General features: G+C 38.5%; 1 protein-coding gene across 2 annotated transcripts in view; it reads right to left on the reverse strand.

The window, feature by feature from the left end:
• Positions 1–907: 907 nt before the first annotated feature.
• The window catches only part of LOC143127350 (solute carrier family 12 member 3-like), a 99,080-nt gene continuing 78,773 nt past the window's right edge, over positions 908–21,214 (reverse strand). Inside the window, exons 17-29 of one of the 2 annotated variants that reach the window (XR_012987571.1) lie at positions 20,056–20,155; positions 19,595–19,706; positions 19,264–19,395; positions 18,864–18,970; positions 4,962–5,044; positions 4,471–4,542; positions 4,285–4,398; positions 4,062–4,173; positions 3,838–3,924; positions 3,552–3,678; positions 3,346–3,413; positions 1,523–2,856; positions 908–1,194 (exon numbers count right to left, since the gene is read on the reverse strand). Coding sequence is in view for 1 of the 2 variants with exons in the window: in XM_076288803.1 (XP_076144918.1) it covers positions 2,718–2,856; positions 3,346–3,413; positions 3,552–3,678; positions 3,838–3,924; positions 4,062–4,173; positions 4,285–4,398; positions 4,471–4,542; positions 4,962–5,044; positions 18,864–18,970; positions 19,264–19,395; positions 19,595–19,706; positions 20,056–20,155 (1,253 nt within the window). In the remaining variant the exon portion in view is untranslated. Of the gene's footprint in view, positions 2,857–3,345; positions 3,414–3,551; positions 3,679–3,837; positions 3,925–4,061; positions 4,174–4,284; positions 4,399–4,470; positions 4,543–4,961; positions 5,045–18,863; positions 18,971–19,263; positions 19,396–19,594; positions 19,707–20,055; positions 20,156–21,214 lie in introns of both variants that reach the window. The other variant, XM_076288803.1, reaches the window with a different exon arrangement.

The raw sequence follows: 21,214 nt of genomic DNA on the forward strand, positions 1-21,214 counted from the left end.
CGGATTGCTGTGTATAGTAAATGAATTGCTGTGTATAGTAAATGAATTGCTGTGTGTGTGACCTGTGACGTGCCCCATATTCTGTGTTTGCTGATTGAAACTTGCTGAAATCTTTGAGTGTTACTTATCCAAACACCTTAATTTTGCATATTGTCCCTGTGAGGTTTGCTGCCCAGAGGCCTAGTGTCTGTTTTAATGTATCCATCTACGTGGATAATAAAATAAAGTTTTTTTTTTCTTTTATACTCCAGTCCCTCTCTCCATTTATTTCCCTTTATTGGGATAGCCTGCTTGTACACATCTAAAACTCAGATTGTTGGTTACAAACTGTAACTGGTTTGAAGACCCCCCTAGGGGTCACACAGAGACCAAATTTCCCTCACGGGATCAAAAGAGTATATACTTATACATATATATATATATATATATATATATATACATATATATATATATCGATCTATCTGGAGAGATTTTCCTTATTGTTGGTCAGTGTGGACTTTCATATCATTAGTTATCTATGTAGTTGTCGTTGCTGGTGTGAGCGGCCCTTTCGAATTGCAGCATGTACACCAGGGTTGTGCACAATTCGAATTGCAATTCTGCTTCCTGTTTGCTACCTCGATTGAAATGCAAGTGAAATTCAAGAATTGAATTGGAATTTAAGAGCCAGTTTCTATTCAGTTCTGGAATTTTGCACAAGCCTGATGTACACTTCTAATTTATTCAGTACATTGTCTGTGGATATACACTATTTGTTTGTATTATATGTTGCACTGTATACAAGTGATACATGTCCTGTTATAGTAGAAATGTTTATTACCAAATCCACATATTTTTGCAGTTGACATACAAGATTAATAGGTTAGATTAGTAGCCTAAAAAACATCAGTCAATAAAAGCAACACAGTACCAGTTCAAACCAGTTTTTTAATATCTTGATTTTGTCTGTGACAAATATTAAACAAATCAGAAGTAATGTATCACCATATGGAGCAAAATCATTCCATGGATTACAGCCTACAGTAAAATATGTAAAGAATGACCATATCAGATTCAGGTGGAAGTGCACTTGTACATAGATAAATATCACACTGACCCCTACTGTAGTCTACTAAATACTACACAGTATGCATATTTTTCTACTTGTAAATACAAAATAAAACTGACAGAGCAGTTTAAAAATCAAGACAAACCCTGAGAAATCATTATTGTCCATCACAATGAATTATCACATTATTTAGCAACTTAATTTTGTAAGACAACGTGACAATTTTTTATATCATCTGTAAGACAAAGTGATGGTGTCAAACATCATTTGATGATGTTTGAAAGCAAATTTCTACAAAGTAATGAATGAATTAAAAATATAATGCAAAATAAGTGATTGCATAAATCCCTGCTTAACCCTTAGAACCCTAAGCTGTTTTTTAGGGCATTTTCACTACCTTTATTCATAAGGATTTATTCTGGTCATTGTAAGTGCCACGCACACATTATATATTTTAAAAATTTAAGACAAAACCTGAGAAATCATTATTGTCCATCACAATGAATTATCACAATGATGATCCTTCTCGTCCTTATTTAGCAACTAACAACTTAATTTTGTAAGACATAAAGTGACGACGTGACATCATTTTCTATATCATCTGTAAGACAAAGTGATTGTGTCAAACATCATTTGATGATGTTTGAAAGCAAATTTCTACAAAGTAATTAATTAATTAAAACTATATAATGCAAAATAAGTGATTGCATAAATCCCTGCTTAAAGTGACTGACCTAAATCAACAATGGTCCAGCCAATTGGTGCTAATAGTCTCAAAATTAGTGAAATGGAGATCTCCTGAGTGCATTGAATGTGTATAGTATAGTAATATAAAGACACCTGCGTCTCGAAGGTCCAGTCACTGGTCAATCAGTATTCCTGGCTATAATTCCACCATGAAGACAAACACTCTAAACAACTCAAAGCAAAGGTTATTGAAAAGCATAAGTAAGGGGATGGATACCAAAAAAAAATATCAAGTCTCTGAACCTCCCCTGGAGTTCAGTGAAATCCATTATTAAGGAATGTAAGGATTATGGCAAATGTGCAGGCAGTCACCACAAACTCTTATCAAATCTCCACTTAAGTTCTCCCGAAGACATGTTGCTTATGTATTTTACTTTCCATCTAGCTAAAAGCCACCTCCGTCATATGCTACAATGTTGCTATGTTCTGAACGACTGTATTTTACAGCTCGGATGCAACATGACATTTAAACTTCACAACGAGTTTGGCGAATTAATATACAAATGTAATACGGCCAAAAAAATATATCTACTTTATAGGTGTTAAATAACCTAATGTTAATGGTCATTCTAAATGATGTAGGACAATGGGAAATTCAACCAAGCAGTGGAATAATTTATGTTATGAACTCTCTTCCCCTTCCATTCTTCACCTGTTCCATTCCATAAGAAAGTCATACAATCAGGCAAGAGGGCAACTGCATGCAGTATTACATTGTTGTGCTTTTCAACTGGGATAATAACTGGGATGAAATAAATACTTTGTCATAAATATTGTCTACATGTTTAATTTTGTAGCAGCCTTAGTTCCATAAATAATTTGGCTTATCTTTGGCGATCTGAGATCTAACTACAATTCTCATCTATCAGTTCTAGCAGGCAGTGAGGTTCAAAGAGATGCAAACGTGTGTATGTGGTGGTTTTCACTGGCAGTCGAAGGTGAGCACATTCTGCTGGTTGCCTCGTATGAGCAGAACTGGGCAGTGAAGGCCGCAGGTCAGAGCATCCAGCCAGGCCATGTAAAGAGAGCTGGGACAGTCACTCTGAGGAACAGGCATACTCCTGAAGAACACACACACACACACGCACACACACACACATAGACACAAACAAAAACATCACTTTACATCTTACAACTTCATATCACATAACTTGACATGGCACCCCCTCACACACACACACCTTCCAAACAACTCACATTTGACTTGTCATACTAGAACAGTAATTCTATCTTTACATGGATGACGTTTTGGTCGACATAGTTATGACTTCCAAAACACTACACTTACTCTCCTTCAACTGTTTCTCTCAGGTGTGACAGGAAAGCAATAAAACAATGACAAAAAGTCATATCAAACTCATCAATCCCTTCACATGTATAGTTAAACTGTTTTTTTGTATATATCAGAGTACATTACGCAAGATAGCTACCTACAATGCCACTCCTCTAAGGTGTGTTTCTTAGGTTGGAGAGTGTTGTCCCTGTCCTTATCTCTGGTGACCCAGTTGTACTGATAAACAGACTGTTAGAGTGCTGTGATCCATACTCACACAATGACCAAAGCAGCCTGTCTGGAATTCCTACAGATGATCTCATTCAGATGCACCTTCCTCTCAGACTGAGAGAGAGAGAGTATATATACATTGTTTGTTGAAAACATGCAGAGGAATCAAATTTGTTTCTTTAGTTGAAGGTGAATTTGAATCAACAACACAGACAGACACACACACACACACACACACAAACACACACACACCTTCATCCTCAGTGCTTCCAGTACTTTGTCAGACACCCGCCAAGGACTATCTGGCTGAACAATGTCATTCCCATGCTCTCCACTTTTGAGCCTGAAGGGGGCGATGGATTTCTCAAATCTCTCCAGACTGCAAGGGAACCCAGATAGTTTTATCTTTCCATTTTTCTGTTTATCTTATTTTCATTATAACAAGTCACACACAGTTTCTACAGATAAACAACGCCTAATTCTGCAATCCCTCCAGCCAAAATGTACAGTACTGGAATGTTATTGAAACCAGACAAACTTTTTGGCCATGGGTTGACGTTCGCTGTCTGTTATGACGATGACATCATCAACATCCAGGCGAAAACGTTGAAGCAAAAACACCATCCTATTACAGATGGAGATAAATGATGATTAAAAAGTTTGTTATGTTTTCTGAGTTTTCTCTATTTCAATGAAGTCACAGTACAAAAAAGGAAGAGGCTGGCTGGCTAGATAATCATACAATTTCCTGCTCAAACTCACTCTTTGCGATCTTCCTCAATGGTCTGTTGTTGCCCAACTAAAAACACGCGGACCTTACTGTGCCGCCAACGCTTTCTTCTGGTCAACAGGTACGGAATTAACAGAGTCAGACCTGGAAAGACAGACAGACAGAAAAACCGACAGAGACATACATTGTAAGGAGGCTTCAGTTCACAGAAAAAAAAATCTAAATGTTTGTATCCACACGTTCATCCATAGTCACCTCCATCATCAGATATCCAGTACACGTCTATGGTCTTCTTCCCTTGTTTGGTCTGGAAGACCGTAGAGATTTCACAGCTGGGAATGTGATGGTCTGGCTGGCAGTTGCCAAGATCTGGGCACAGACAAGCAGTGATGGTGTTAATCCGTTATTGTATTGGCTTGTACTGTATATGCTCAGACGTACCTGGGTTATCCCCTGTGGTGTCATTGTTGGATTGTTGCTCAGGAGATATATCTTGTTCAAAGGCAGCATTATCTGAAGGACACAGAACATACCTCTGATATGTAATGATCAGTGATTACATTTAGTAGTGATTAAAGCGATCATGTTGATAGCAACACAAGTTATTTACAAGCTGTTTTGGATTTTTGTTCTGGGAATTTTGTGTTGGATACTGTAGCATGTGAATTACAGTGTTTCAGTCATAGGTTATTGATATAAGAGTGAATGTTCATTTATCCACCGTCACGCCATGATTTCCTGCACCCCAACATCAAGTTTTCCATGATCTGACATTGAGAATGGTGTTCCTTTATTAATTAAAAAAAATTCTTTCAAGGGATGAAACCTGGGCACGAAATAACGCAACCTTGATCTGTCATTACAAACATACTGTACATTTGCATGAAATAATAATTAAAAAAATCACTTTAACAAACTGGAGCAATCCTCACCTGCACAGAACATGTCATCGGTCATGTCAAGGCCGTCCATCATTCTCAGAATGCATATGCCATAGTTTGCGTCAAATGTATCACTAGACCAATCAAGGGTACAAAGTTAATACTAGAAAAGCATTTCCTGAAGGAAATACAGTGCATGCAAAGTTGTTGCTGGGTTGGTTGCTAGGGTAATTATAGTGGTTGCTATGCTATAAAGTGGTTGCTAGGCTGTTGCTAGGGTAATTATAGTGATTGCTATGCTATAAAAGTGGTTGATAGGTGGTTGCTAGGTTGTTGCTAGGGTACTTAAGGTGGTTGCTAGGCTGTTGTTAAGGTAATTATAGTGGTTGCTATGCTATAAAATTGGTTGCTAGGTTGTTGCTAAGGTACTAAAGGCAGTTGCTAGGCTGTTGCTAGGGTAATTATAGTGGTTGCTATGCTATAAACGTGGTTGCTAGGTTGTTGCTAGGGTATTTAAGGTGGTTGCTAGGCTGTTGCTAGGGTAATTTTAGTGGTTGCTATGCTATAAAAGTGGTTGCTAGGTTGTTGCTAGGATATTTAAGGTGGTTGCTAGGCTGTTGCTAGGATAATGATAGTGGTTGCTATGCTATAAAAGTGGTTGCTAGGTTGATGCTAGGGTCATCATAGTGGTTACCATGCTTTAAAATGTGTAAATAGTAAAATAAAGTAAAAATAGTTAAAAGTTATTGAAATTTGGAGAAATAGAGAAAGGGATAGAGAAAATGAGGGAAAGTGAAGAAAAGGAAGTGAAAGAAAGTTGGGATGAGAAGTGAGCTATTCAGTTGAATGGAGAGGGACACAGAGAAGAGGTTCCATTCAAATTGCTGCAGGCAGTCAGTGAGAGAGCACAGGTGCAGTTGATTGCATTCTATTTCCTTAATAGCCTATTATGATGTCATAAAGCCAAAGTTAAGTCTATGGAGAATTTTAAGTTTAGTTTCTTTAACCCTTAAGAACGTAGGTTTTATTTAAACCAACGTACTCCACTGGGTGAGTTTTTTGGGCTGCGTCACTAGCGTTCTACACTGACATTCTATAGTCATTATTAGGTGGCCTACAATTTATGCAGTGCAGCATGGCCTGATCTGTTTTATTTCACGTGAATATTGCAAAGTACCACACACACACATGCTTTCATCATGTGATCACATCATAGCTGTCAACCCTCCCGTTTTTTCCGGGTTTCTCACGTATTTTAACTTTTTTCCCGCTGTCTTCCCGTTTTAATATTTTCCCGTAAATATCCCGTATTTTAACAATCTCATAACATTAGCTCTACCATCGGACTTGTCAGTCTCTGTACTGTTGTCCTGTTGCTACACCCTTGCCCTTCCAACGAAACAGATGTTTTCAAAGCATCGTTTTGCTTGCTTGAAGGCGACAGTGAGACTATTTAAGATGCACGAGAGCACGATTCAGTGGCATCTGCATAGTGTAGGCTACGGCCGAACGCTGTGTGTATCGGCCTACCACTCAGCTACGAGTAGGGAAAGAATTCCCCTGTTTGTATATTCACTCCAAGTTGGCCTACCATAACTTCCCAACTCTGCACTAAAGCCCATAAACTGCATGACAGGCTATTTATATTTTCTCTCTAAAATCTCTAAAATAACCAAATGCATTTGTTCAACTTTATGAAGAAGAATTTCGCACTATAGGCTACTTGGAACGCACACATTTTGTTTGCGCAGGAGAGAGAATGACAGCGCACAGGGCCATCGATTAGGCTACAGAACTTTAGCCTTGCTAGGGCTGTATAAAGTTGACCAAATTAATATAGGGGGACGAATGTTGACATTTTCCCGTATTCTGCGTGAGAAACCCGGGAAATCTCCCTTATTTTCAAAGCTCAATGTTGACAGCTATGGATCACATGTGTTGCATGCATGCACCTGATTACGCAAATGAAGTCGCGCTGACAACGTGTTACAATTGTCGCGAGGATAACAGGACACGCGAATATCTCTGCTCTTACCTCAGACGGATGTTCAATGTCCACATCAGAGTCGTCATTAGATGTAAAAATAACCCTGATCTCTTCATCAGTAAACTGACGCCTTTTCAAATGTGCCATGACTAATATTATCGATGAAATTGTATAGCGTCTGTAAATACTACGATTGTTTTCTTAATGAATGAACTTCGAGATGCCGGTCGCTGTAATGTTTTGCATTGACGGACTTGATGGATGCACTGCTATTGCGCAAATAAAGCTGTGATTATAATGGGACAAGATAAAGATGTATGCGCATTTCTTGTGCGAGTTTTAATGTCATGAATGTAGCAAACTATGTTTCCTGAGCCGCGTGCGTTACTCAAAGCTACATAGCTCGTGAATGAACGATGTTTGTTTCCAGCATTCCGTACATTTCGCGGTCATTTTGATTTTCATCTTATCAGTGGCCATGAGATTTGACTAAACACTGAATAACATCATCATTTATTTTTAAAAAAAGCACTAATTTTGCTTGTTTTATTGTGCTTGGTGTAATGACTGACATTCAGAAATATGGCAATAAATGGCAGTGAAGCTAGCAACATTTGTAGCCTCCTGTAAATAAACGTCTTCCCAATACTTGCCACTTCCGTGGATTTTGTCATGTATAGCCCGACCACACAATCATAATATAAACTAGATCTGCAAAATGTGGACATAACAAAATGGTAGTGGCAAAGTGATTTGCGAGAGATCTTTGACTTTGAGAATGTACAATGTCAGCCCATGTTAGCCAACAAGTGGTAGCCCATTGTTAAGCAGCAATTAGAATACTTATGTAGCAACATTCCAAACACAAAAGTGTGACGGTACGCTTTTACGGATAGTTAACGGCCGTCACACCAGTGTGACGGTACGTTCTTAAGGGTTAATATCTCAAAAAGTAAAAGTCGTAGAAATATGAAAAGTCATAGGACGAACATTTTGTTCAAGAGCTACGTGTCAAAGTTTGAACCAAGTTTCTACGATAAGCGGTTCAAGTCAAATTAGGGCCTGGAAGAATAATAATAACTAGAAAAGCATTTCCTGAAGGAAATACAGTGCATGCATAGTTGTTGCTGGGTTGGTTGCTAGGGTAATTATAGTGGTTGCTATGCTATAAAGTGGTTGCTAGGCTGTTGCTAGGGTAATTATAGTGATTGCTATGCTATAAAAGTGGTTGCTAGGTGGTTGCTAGGTTGTTGCTAGGGTAATTAAGGTGGTTGCTAGGCTGTTGCTAAGGTAATTATAGTGGTTGCTATGCTATAAAATTGGTTGCTAGGTTGTTGCTAGGGTACTTAAGGCAGTTGCTAGGCTGTTGCTAGGGTAATTATAGTTGTTGCTATGCTATAAAAGTGGTTGCTAGGTTGTTGCTAGGGTACTTAAGGTGGTTGCTAGGCTGTTGCTAGGATAATGATAGTGGTTGCTATGCTATAAAAGTGGTTGCTAGGTTGTTGCTAGGGTACTTAAGGTGGTTGCTAGGATAATGATAGTGGTTGCTATGCTATACAAGTGGTTGCTAGGTTGTTGCTAGGGTCATTATAGTGGTTACCATGCTTTAAAATGTGTAAATAGTAAAATAAAGTAAGAATAGTTAAAAGTTATTGAAATTGGGAGAAATAGAGAGAGGGATAGAGAAAATGAGGGAAAGTGAAGAAAAGGAAGTGAAAGAAAGTTGGGATGAGAAGTGAGCTATTCAGTTGAATGGAGAGGGACACAGAGAAGAGGTTCCATTCAAATTGCTGCAGGCAGTCAGTGAGAGAGCACAGGTGCAGTTGATTGCATTCTATTTCCTTAATAGCCTATTATGATGTCATAAAGCCAAAGTTAAGTCTATGGAGAATTTTAAGTTTAGTTTCTTTAACCCTTAAGAACGTAGGTTTTATTTAAACCAACGTACTCCACTGGGTGAGTTTTTTGGGCTGCGTCACTAGCGTTCTACACTGACATTCTATAGTCATTATTAGGTGGCCTACAATTTATGCAGTGCAGCATGGCCTGATCTGTTTTATTTCACGTGAATATTGCAAAGTACCACACACACACATGCTTTCATCATGTGATCACATCATAGCTGTCAACCCTCCCGTTTTTTCCGGGTTTCTCACGTATTTTAACTTTTTTCCCGCTGTCTTCCCGTTTTAATATTTTCCCGTAAATATCCCGTATTTTAACAATCTCATAACATTAGCTCTACCATCGGACTTGTCAGTCTCTGTACTGTTGTCCTGTTGCTACACCCTTGCCCTTCCAACGAAACAGATGTTTTCAAAGCATCGTTTTGCTTGCTTGAAGGCGACAGTGAGACTATTTAAGATGCACGAGAGCACGATTCAGTGGCATCTGCATAGTGTAGGCTACGGCCGAACGCTGTGTGTATCGGCCTACCACTCAGCTACGAGTAGGGAAAGAATTCCCCTGTTTGTATATTCACTCCAAGTTGGCCTACCATAACTTCCCAACTCTGCACTAAAGCCCATAAACTGCATGACAGGCTATTTATATTTTCTCTCTAAAATCTCTAAAATAACCAAATGCATTTGTTCAACTTTATGAAGAAGAATTTCGCACTATAGGCTACTTGGAACGCACACATTTTGTTTGCGCAGGAGAGAGAATGACAGCGCACAGGGCCATCGATTAGGCTACAGAACTTTAGCCTTGCTAGGGCTGTATAAAGTTGACCAAATTAATATAGGGGGACGAATGTTGACATTTTCCCGTATTCTGCGTGAGAAACCCGGGAAATCTCCCTTATTTTCAAAGCTCAATGTTGACAGCTATGGATCACATGTGTTGCATGCATGCACCTGATTACGCAAATGAAGTCGCGCTGACAACGTGTTACAATTGTCGCGAGGATAACAGGACACGCGAATATCTCTGCTCTTACCTCAGACGGATGTTCAATGTCCACATCAGAGTCGTCATTAGATGTAAAAATAACCCTGATCTCTTCATCAGTAAACTGACGCCTTTTCAAATGTGCCATGACTAATATTATCGATGAAATTGTATAGCGTCTGTAAATACTACGATTGTTTTCTTAATGAATGAACTTCGAGATGCCGGTCGCTGTAATGTTTTGCATTGACGGACTTGATGGATGCACTGCTATTGCGCAAATAAAGCTGTGATTATAATGGGACAAGATAAAGATGTATGCGCATTTCTTGTGCGAGTTTTAATGTCATGAATGTAGCAAACTATGTTTCCTGAGCCGCGTGCGTTACTCAAAGCTACATAGCTCGTGAATGAACGATGTTTGTTTCCAGCATTCCGTACATTTCGCGGTCATTTTGATTTTCATCTTATCAGTGGCCATGAGATTTGACTAAACACTGAATAACATCATCATTTATTTTTAAAAAAAGCACTAATTTTGCTTGTTTTATTGTGCTTGGTGTAATGACTGACATTCAGAAATATGGCAATAAATGGCAGTGAAGCTAGCAACATTTGTAGCCTCCTGTAAATAAACGTCTTCCCAATACTTGCCACTTCCGTGGATTTTGTCATGTATAGCCCGACCACACAATCATAATATAAACTAGATCTGCAAAATGTGGACATAACAAAATGGTAGTGGCAAAGTGATTTGCGAGAGATCTTTGACTTTGAGAATGTACAATGTCAGCCCATGTTAGCCAACAAGTGGTAGCCCATTGTTAAGCAGCAATTAGAATACTTATGTAGCAACATTCCAAACACAAAAGTGTGACGGTACGCTTTTACGGATAGTTAACGGCCGTCACACCAGTGTGACGGTACGTTCTTAAGGGTTAATATCTCAAAAAGTAAAAGTCGTAGAAATATGAAAAGTCATAGGACGAACATTTTGTTCAAGAGCTACGTGTCAAAGTTTGAACCAAGTTTCTACGATAAGCGGTTCAAGTCAAATTAGGGCCTGGAAGAATAATAATAACTAGAAAAGCATTTCCTGAAGGAAATACAGTGCATGCATAGTTGTTGCTGGGTTGGTTGCTAGGGTAATTATAGTGGTTGCTATGCTATAAAGTGGTTGCTAGGCTGTTGCTAGGGTAATTATAGTGATTGCTATGCTATAAAAGTGGTTGCTAGGTGGTTGCTAGGTTGTTGCTAGGGTAATTAAGGTGGTTGCTAGGCTGTTGCTAAGGTAATTATAGTGGTTGCTATGCTATAAAATTGGTTGCTAGGTTGTTGCTAGGGTACTTAAGGCAGTTGCTAGGCTGTTGCTAGGGTAATTATAGTTGTTGCTATGCTATAAAAGTGGTTGCTAGGTTGTTGCTAGGGTACTTAAGGTGGTTGCTAGGCTGTTGCTAGGATAATGATAGTGGTTGCTATGCTATAAAAGTGGTTGCTAGGTTGTTGCTAGGGTACTTAAGGTGGTTGCTAGGATAATGATAGTGGTTGCTATGCTATACAAGTGGTTGCTAGGTTGTTGCTAGGGTCATTATAGTGGTTACCATGCTTTAAAATGTGTAAATAGTAAAATAAAGTAAGAATAGTTAAAAGTTATTGAAATTGGGAGAAATAGAGAGAGGGATAGAGAAAATGAGGGAAAGTGAAGAAAAGGAAGTGAAAGAAAGTTAGGATGAGAAGTGAGCTATTCAGTTCAAGTTGCTGCAGGCAGTCAGTGAGAGAGCACAGGTGCAGTTGATTGCATTCTATTCCTTAATAGCCTATTATGATGTCATAAAGCCATGTTAAGTCTATGGAGAATTTTAAAATTTAGTTTTTATTTAATATCTCAAAAAGTAAAAGTCGTAGAAATATGGAAAGTCATAGAACGAAAATGTGTTTTTTCGGGTTTCTACGATAAGCGGTTCGAGTCAAATTAGGGCCTGGAAGAATAAGAAGAAGAAGAAGAAGAAGAAGAAGCCTAGGAAGAACAGTACAGTGCATTTTCATGCACTGTAACTAGAAAAGCATTTCCTGAAGGAAATACAGTGCATGAAAATGCAAAAAAATGTTTAATATAGTTGGAATGACTGAACAGTTAAATAGGTGGATAGTTTAAATGGTTAAATTATTTAGGTAGATAGTTGACAATAACTGACAGTTGGAATGGCTCTAATGTTTGCTAGCAGTTATGCTAACTATGTTAACAAAGATAATAATGTTAACCAAGTTACTTAACTTAGTTAATTTAGCTAATGTTTTCTAGCAGTTTTTTAAAAATGTTAATAATGTTAATGCTGTTAACTATGTTAACAATGCTAACTATGTTAACCATGTGACTTAGTTAACTTAGCTAATCATTTTTAGTAGTTATGCTAATTAGCATGCTAACATGCTAACTATGCTAACCATGTGACTTAGGTAACTTAGCTAATCATTTTAGCAGTTATGCTAACTATGCTAACTAACATGCTAAAATGTTAGCATGCTAATAACTATGCTAACCATGTTACTTAGCTAACTTAGCTAATCATTTTTAACAGTTTTGCTTAAAATGCTAACAATGTAAGCAATGCTAACATGCTAACTATGCTAACCATGCTAACTAGCTACAGTGGGTAGGAGCAGAGCCCGTCTACGGAGAGCCTTGCCACTCCGTATTAAGTCCTATTGTACCGAATTTTGGATGCAGTTCCACCAGAGTTCCACTGGGGGTGATCGCCATGAGTGCAGAATGAATGGGAGTCAATGGAGCTAGACGGCTAAAATTGTCTCTTTCACCTGATTGTCGTTGACAAATCTCAGATTTGATTGTAGTTTGTATAACTTCAACATGGGTTATAGGTCAAAAGTTGAATGAACGAGTACTTGTGTCTTTTTGATTTCTTACAGGTTGGGTCGTTGTTGCACATAACACGCTAGCATTGTGCTAATGAATGACGTCATTGACACATTTGAAAGGCTTTTAAGAACAATTAAGTGACTTTAAAAAATATAATACTCAACCAAGTGTATTTTCTTTGCCTCCCCTTTCAAATACAATACTCAAATTACTTGAAAAAAAATTATATCCCGAGAAAAGTGGATTTTGAGGGGTACAGCTCCATAGACCTCCATGCATTCTGCACTCGTGGACGAGCGCCCTCATGTGGAACCACAGAAGGAACTGCAACCAGTTCAGAAACCGGAAGTTTTCCGAGAGTGGCAGTTCTCCCCTTATTAGACATTCTCTGGTATGAGTCATAGTTGATGACAAGTAACAGTTACAATGGCTGAACAGTTAAAAAGTTCAGTAGTTTGAAGGGTTAAATTGTTTTACAGTGAAATATTGTAGTGAGGACTTTTATTTTGAAACAGTTTTTGGCAGAGGAAGCAGTTGAATAGGGTGTGTAGTCTTAATAGGGCCAGTTTGTATGCTTAAAGCCTGAGAATGGCAGTTGGGCCAGGTGGCCTGAACACCTGCCATAGGATTCTAATTGCTGTGATGTCATAAAGGGCAATGTTAAGTCAATGGGGACATTTTGATAGTTTTTAATTAATAGTTTAAAAAGTATAAGTTACAAAGTTGAAAAATACATAGCCCACATGTCCTAAGTAAGACCTACGCAACGCAGTTTGAATGAAGTTTCTACGTTAAACGGTTGAAGCTGCATTAAATGCGTTAGAAGAAGAATAATCAGAAGAAGAAAAAGCCTAGGAAGAACAGTACAGTGCATTTTCATGCACTCTAACTAGAAAAGCATTTCCTGAAGGAAATACAGTGCATGAAAATGCAAAAATATGATGAGTTTATATGGTTAAACTAGAGAATGTAATTCCAGGGAATTACGAGTGCATGAAAATGAAGCTAGGACAGACATAGCATAGCTTAATAAAAAGTTGATAGTTTAGACGTAGACAGTTTAAAAGTTGAATGTAGATAGTTTAACAGTTGTTAATAGACAGATAGTTTAATAGACAGATAGTTTAATGAATGTTGAAAGTTTAACTCTTTTCCCCATGGAACGCCTTATTGAACTACCCTTTTAGAACATTCCAAGGCTACCCATGGAGTATTATTGAATAAAACAATTAAAACTCGCCAGGTGATTACAAATGAATGATACACTCCATCAACTTACCTGAAACATAGTCATGTTATATATTTTTAGAAACCTGAGGTTCTGAGCTATCTATTATGACAATGTCCATTTGTTTTAAATAATATATAGGCAAGTCCTCACCATTGGAACATTTAAAATTCTCTAAACTAGTGTTTAGTTTTTTAAAATAAAACATACTCTCCATTTAATATATACATGTTATGAACTTTGTACACACATAAAAAATATTCCAATATGTTGGCCAAGTTATTGAGACAATAAAAATTTCACCAGGTATGGTATAGAACAGTTTTCATCTATTTTAACTTTTAATTAATTGGGGGGGGGGGGAAACCCAGACTTAGAGAAACCCAGTCATGTTAAATCTTTGGAAACCTGAAATTATGGACTATCTGAAAAGAATTATGTAAGTATGCAATGGTAAGTATGGTATTGAGACCCTGTACCTGTACACATGGAAATTGCAGCGAGGGTCTTCTCATGATCAGGTAAGTAATGGGAAATATGGCAATGAACTATTTCACACCTGTTTTACCAATCTTGTAGTCTGTTGTAGTCAAGATTCCCCAAGTGGTAAGTAATGATAAGTGTGGTACAAAACAGTTTCAAGCCTATTTGACCTGTTTTGTGTTGTAGTTTCAGTTATCAATCTTATACGAAATAAAACCAGATTTGACAGTGTTTGGTTGTTTCAATTAATATCTGTTTTTACTGAAACAAAATCAGATAATATGATAAACAGATATCATAAATAGATAAAGATAAATATGTATCATGAACAACACATTTACCACCTCATTAGGTGTGGCAATAATATAAAAACAGATATAATATCAATAGATAAAGATAAATATATCATGAACAACACCTTTACCACATTAGATCATTAGGTGTGGCAATAATATAAAAACAGATATAATATAAATATATAAAGCTAAGTATATATCACATGAACAACACCTTTACCACATTAGGTCATTAGGTGTGGCAATAATATAAAAACAGATATAATATAAATAGATAAAGATATCATATGAACACCTTTACCAACCCATTAGGCGTAACAATAATATAAAAACAGATATAATATAAATATATAAAGCTGAGTATATATCACATGAACAACACCTTTACCACCTCATTAGGTGTGGCAATAATATAAAAACAGGTATAATAGAAATAGATAAAGATATCAGATGAACATCTTTACCACCTCATTAGGCGTAACAATAATATAAAAACAGATATAATATGAATAGATAAAGATATCAGATGTACAACAAGTTTACCAACTAATTAGGCATAACAATAATATAAACAGATATTATATAGATACATACATACATATCAGATGAACAACACCTTTAGTTCATTCCTCAGGTTGGTGCAGCTGGAGGAAACAGTCCCTGCACATGTGTGTGTTGCATGTGGCACAGCCAAACACCGTATCATGCCGACGCTCAAGTCTGTAACAATTTTTACACCTACGGTGCTTGCCGGGAAGTCGCTCGAAGGTGTGAGCCGTCTTGTGCCTTTTTGGATCAATTTCAACCCCCCTTTCTGTGATGGTAGATCGCTTCCTACTGGTGAAGCCATTGATCAAACCCTTACCAAGCTCCAAGATGAAATCTTTCCACGCATTCACTCGGCAGACGTCCACCACAAACCATAAGATATACTTCCAGTACTTCTTACTGGGACGAGAGGCAGCGTATTTTTTTCTTAGCTGATCGTGCACATCCACGCCATTCATGTGCTGATTGTATCGAGTGATAGCTTGTGGTTGTGGCACGACTAGCTTTTCCGTCTCAACCTGCCGATGACAGGTCACCATCTGACCAGGATGTGGGAGACAGGTGTGAGCTACGACAACTACATTGTTGTCATTCCATGCTGTGACAGTGATGCCGGCCTTCTGGAAAAAAATACTGTCACTTCGTTTCCGTAGAAGCTTTTTCAGGTTTCTTTTTTGCTTTATTTCTGTGGGGGCACCTTTTCTATTGGACATTAGCGTTCCACAGGCATAAATGCTATCTGCTAGCAGACTCTGCAAGAGGGGAATGCTTGTGAAAAAGCGGTCGAAATAAACACAGTGATTGAGGCCAATCAAATCCCTGGTCATATCATGCACGACCCTGTATCCCAAGCCATGGATCCGTTGAAGAGGTGTCTGGTCCCGTTTCCCTGAATAAAGCTTGAAGTCTGACATGTAAGATGTGTTGCCGTCACACCGGCCCAGAACTTGATTCCAAACTTTACTGGTTTGTTAGGCATGTACATTACAAGTTCTGTTCTGCCTTTGAACCCTTTCATAGCCTCGTCAATAGAAATGTCACGACCGTGTTGATAAAACAACTTGCAATTTTGACGTGCCATCTCAAACACCGGCGCAACTTTAGCTATCGGATGATAGCTAGCATCAGCTCTAGTCACTCGCGCGGCAGCATTATTACAGTGTAAGTACTGGCACAACTTTTCGTACCTGTTCAGTCATGGCACGTTGAAACCCGCTGACACCCAGGAATGGATCCGTGGACCAGTAATCACTGTATTCATGTTTCGGATTAACACCCATCAGGATATTTAATCCAAAAAAAGCTCTCATCTCGGCGCCGTCAGTCGGAAACCAGAGGCTATCAACTTGCGAGTGTTCTTGAGCACAGCGCTCCGCGTACAAGTTGGTTTCAGTAGCAATCTTCTGAAACATTGTCTCGACGAAAAAAAGAAAAAAGTAATCCAAGGGTGTAGCGTTTCCTACATTGAATGTCCTTGGCAACTTCGGTCCCGAATCCATAGTAAATGGATTGATTGGTTGGTCCCTTATAACGCGACTCCAGGCTACATCTCCCGTTTCTCTCATCTCGTCAGTGACATTTTCGTGACCATCACTTTCGCTGCCACTTTCCTCCGGGGGTATAAAATCATCTTCAAACCCAGAAAAATCAGACCCATCAGACTCGTTATCAAGAAAATTCTCAATATAAAAGGCTGCATCTTCCGGATTCCTAAACACTCGCGCCGCCATGGTCAAAATGTCAACATTCGCGGGTCACTCTGACAGCTGACGCGCTCGTCTTTTTTCCCCTCAGAGGCTAGAACTTAGATCGTCAAACTTTGGAAAACCCCGCGAATATGTATCCCTCACTCCTATTGGTTAGCCTGGTGTTGCTAGGTTTCGGCTCTGCCGATCAGATTATTTGTTACAAAGGCAAACACGGTACTTGCTCTAGTCATCGTCAAAACACATCTTTATTGATACAACAGACTCGTCAAAACTCGTCATAAAGGATTTGTGGGGGGTAGTCATATGACGTCTTTATGGGGGAAAGAGTTAAAAGTTATATGTAGATCGTTTAAAAGTTGTTGACCGACTGATAGTTTAATGCGTGTTGATAGACAAATAGTTTAAAGGCTCTATATAGGTAGATAGTTGACGATAACTGACAGTTGGAATGGCTCTAATGTTTGCTAGCAGTTATGCTAACAAAGCTAATTGTTTTGACCAAGTTACTTAGTTAACTTAGCTCATGTTTCTAGCAGTTTTGGAAACAATGCTAACAATGCTAACATGTTAACTATGCTAACCATATGACTTAGCTAATCATTTTTAGCAGTTATGATAAAATGCTAACTATGCTAACAATAACTTAGCTAATCATTTGTAGCAGTTTTACTAAAAATGCTAACATGTTAAATATGCTAACATGCTAACTATGCTAACCATGTGACTCATCTAACTTAGCTAATCATTTTTAGCAGTAATGCAAAAATGCTAACAATGTAAATGATGCTAACTAGCTAACTAGCTAATGAGGACTTTTATTTTGAAACAGTTGAAGGCAGAGGATACAGTTGATGGGAGTCATAGTTGACTGACAGTTATAACAGTCGAACAGTTGACAGTTACAACAGTTGAACAGTTGATAACAGTTGAACAGTTAAAAAGTTGGATAGTTTAAAGGGACTTTTATTTTGAAACAGTTGTGGGCACAGGAAGCAGTTGAACAGGATCTGCAGTCTTAATACAGCCATATTGTATGCTTAAAGCCTGAGACAGTGGCTCCAGGTGGCCTGAACACCTGGCATAGGATTCTAATTGCTCTATTGTGATGTCATAATCTAATGTTAAGTCAATGGGGAAATTTTAGTAGTTTTTTATTAATAGTTTAAAAAGTATAAAAGTTACAAAGTTGAAAAATACATAGCTGAAGTCACATAAGTAAGACCTACGCAACAGTTTGAATGAAGTTTCTAAGTTAAATCGTTGAAGCAGTATTAAACGCACAAAAAGCGTTAGAAGAAGAATAATAATATTAATATTAAGAATAATTCTGATAACAGTAGAGTGCATTTTCATGCACTCTAATTATTTGCTTGGTAGATAAGGTTTAATATAGTTGGAATGACTGAACAGTTAAATAGGTTGATAATTTAAATGGTTCAATTATTTAGGAGGATAGTTGACGATAACAAACAGTTGGAATGGCTCCAATGTTTGCTAGCAGTTAGTTACAAAGCTGAAAAATACATAGCCCACATGTCCTAAGTAAGACCTACGTAACATAGTTTGAATGAAGTTTCTACGTTAAACGGTTGAAGCTGCATTAACTGCGTTAGAAGAAGAAGAAGAAGTCAGAAGAAGAAGAAAAAGCCTTGGAATAACAGTACAGTGCATTTTCATGCACTGTAATAAGCATAATCATAAGAATAAGAAGCCTAGGAAGAACAGTACAGTGCATTTTCATGCACTGTAATAAGAATAAGAAGCCTAGGAAGAACAGTACAGTGCATTTTCATGCACTGTAATAATAATAATAAGAAGCCTAGGAAGAACAGTACAATGCATTTTCATGCACTGTAATTACACACGCACACACACATACACACGAGTGAGATGTGAGACAAAGGCAATCTACTGGAACTATCTGTACTCACTGGATGGTATTCACATAGTCCTCCATGCTGTAGGGGGAGCACCCTCTCCAGTTTGTCTTAAATCCCATTACCAGAAGGTTGGGCTTCAATTTCCCCAGACCTGTAGACTTTGGCGAAAAAGTAATATGGACAAAATTGTGTTATAGACGTTACAATATAGTTCCAAGCATTTATCATCATGTGTTTTTAATTTCAATCAAAACAACGAGACCTTAGCTTCTGGTCTTTATTACAGATGCAGAACCCAACATCTTTTCACAGCAATAAACACAAATACACCCAACCATGGTTGATTCCATGGATATTTTTATGTATTTACTAATCTAAAACTATAAATTATCCAGAAGTAAGGGCAAAAATAGAGTTGCTGTCCGGCACCAAAACAGCTTTTTTTATTAACCTGCATAAGTGTCTTTGTTCCTTCTCTCAGACTGTCTCCATTCAGCACAGTGTAGAAGGAACGAACCTTTCGGAGGTTAAGCCACTTTACAATATTATCAGTACTGCGCTGAGTAGGCGCTGTCTTATCCTCCTTAGAGACAAACGAGAAGACAAGGACAGAGAGAAGGAGGGAAACAGAGAGAGAGAGAGATAGAGAGAACACGTTTTAATGAAATCATATAGTGGAGGTCTAAATGTAACAGAGGGGCTAAAGGTACGCCAATATCATTGTTGATAGTTCTTCTCATAAGTGCGATAACCACTACTATAAGGGTAGATTTTGAGAGTACCATAAGGATGTCTGCACAGATCATCAGACTGATATTCTTAGTGAAGGAGCCCACAAAGTCCACCAATGCTGGACGAACAACTGGCGGCCCTGTCAGAACCAAACACTGGGGCCTAAGAGAAGAAACGGGATAACCAAAAGTTACTTGTGTGTCGGAGGGAGAGAGCAGTCACCCCATCCGACCTTGAACCCAGCTATGTAACCTACAGCTTGAATGCAAGGCCAAAGAACCAGGCTCGTTAGTATGGCAGTCAGAGCGCATAATCAACCATAGTGACGGGAGTTTGTCACACAGCTAGTTCAATATGTTTACCATTGCTGTTGTCTTTTTGTCCATGTCAATAACATCAATATTTAGCAAGATGTAGATGGCAGTGATACACTGATGTTGAAGGATGCAGTTAGGATTTGTGGCATTAAGCTTTAGTGAAGACTTCTACTAATTGCTTTTGCAAAGCTCACCTGTAGTTCTTGACATGGTCTTCCACCGCTGACAGAGAGACTGAGTAGGACAAAGCCATGTTGTAGGTGCTAGCCTGCACAGAGGAGCCCCAATTCACCTCTGCAAAAATAAACAAGGAACATCTGGAAAATGTTACTATATTACACTCACACATTTTGTTTAACTAGATGTACCGCAGAGCGGTACAAAATATGACCGCCGCCCAGTCCAGCACATTTTTTCCACAAAAATAAATCACGCTGAAAAGGCCTATATGATTCTAACTGTCTCACTAAATTGCATTAGCCACACTCAATTCTCACTGGTATCTGCTAGACAACAAGTACCAAAACATGATTAGTTCATAGATTTCACATGTAAAATTCATTTTATACAACCCCACCCCCATCTTGCCTGTTCATAAATCTTGAAAAAGAAGAAATTCATGAATTGTGTGCATGTGTGCGTGTACACGTTTATGTTTATGTGTGTGGGTGTGTGTGTGTGTGTGCTGGTGTGTTTGCCTGCGTATGTGTGTTTGTGCATGTGCATGCATGCGTACATACAGTGGGTCCCCGTTAAAAATTGACACTTCATTCACGATCATGGTGAATGGTGAAATGTAAGTACAACTGCAGCCGCTTGGGGGCAGCATAGTCCGCTGTAGCGTTTCACGGTCGAACCAGACGGCACATTCGACAGCAAGGGCTGTGATTGGCAGAGTTTTCAGTGCGTTTCTCTGTGTTTTTAGCAGCCCCTGCAACATGCTAGTCCACTGTAGCCTAAGCATTGTACATAATGTTAAACATAGTTTTGGATTCAGTGGCAAGATTTCTTGATTGTACAGTGTCTGTCTCTCAGTAATGTTTTTAAATGAGAGCTTCGTCAGCTGGCATAGGCTACTTTGTCGGTAGTCATGAGAAGTTCGCTTGCTAACAGAACATAAAAATGCTGCCCAGAAACCTTGTGAATAGTTCTGACACTAACGAGGTTGAAATATAGCCTTTGCCTACAGCATCTCCTTAACAGTAATGTTAACAAAATGACAGCATTCATATGACAAAGGAAAACGAATCCGGTCACTCAAGACTGTGCCGCAGCCGTGGGGCAGAAGACGCTTGGTGGCCGTCCACAACGTTATAAACTTAACCTAAATAGTCGGCTGCTGTAAGCTACAAT

This window comes from Alosa pseudoharengus, unplaced genomic scaffold, assembly GCF_046254945.1.
Source record: "Alosa pseudoharengus isolate Yale_2024_CS ecotype anadromous, Long Island Sound unplaced genomic scaffold, YU_APseudo_1.1 YU_APseudo_1.1_scf_17, whole genome shotgun sequence".
In the NCBI taxonomy this organism is placed as follows: domain Eukaryota; kingdom Metazoa; phylum Chordata; class Actinopteri; order Clupeiformes; family Clupeidae; genus Alosa; species Alosa pseudoharengus.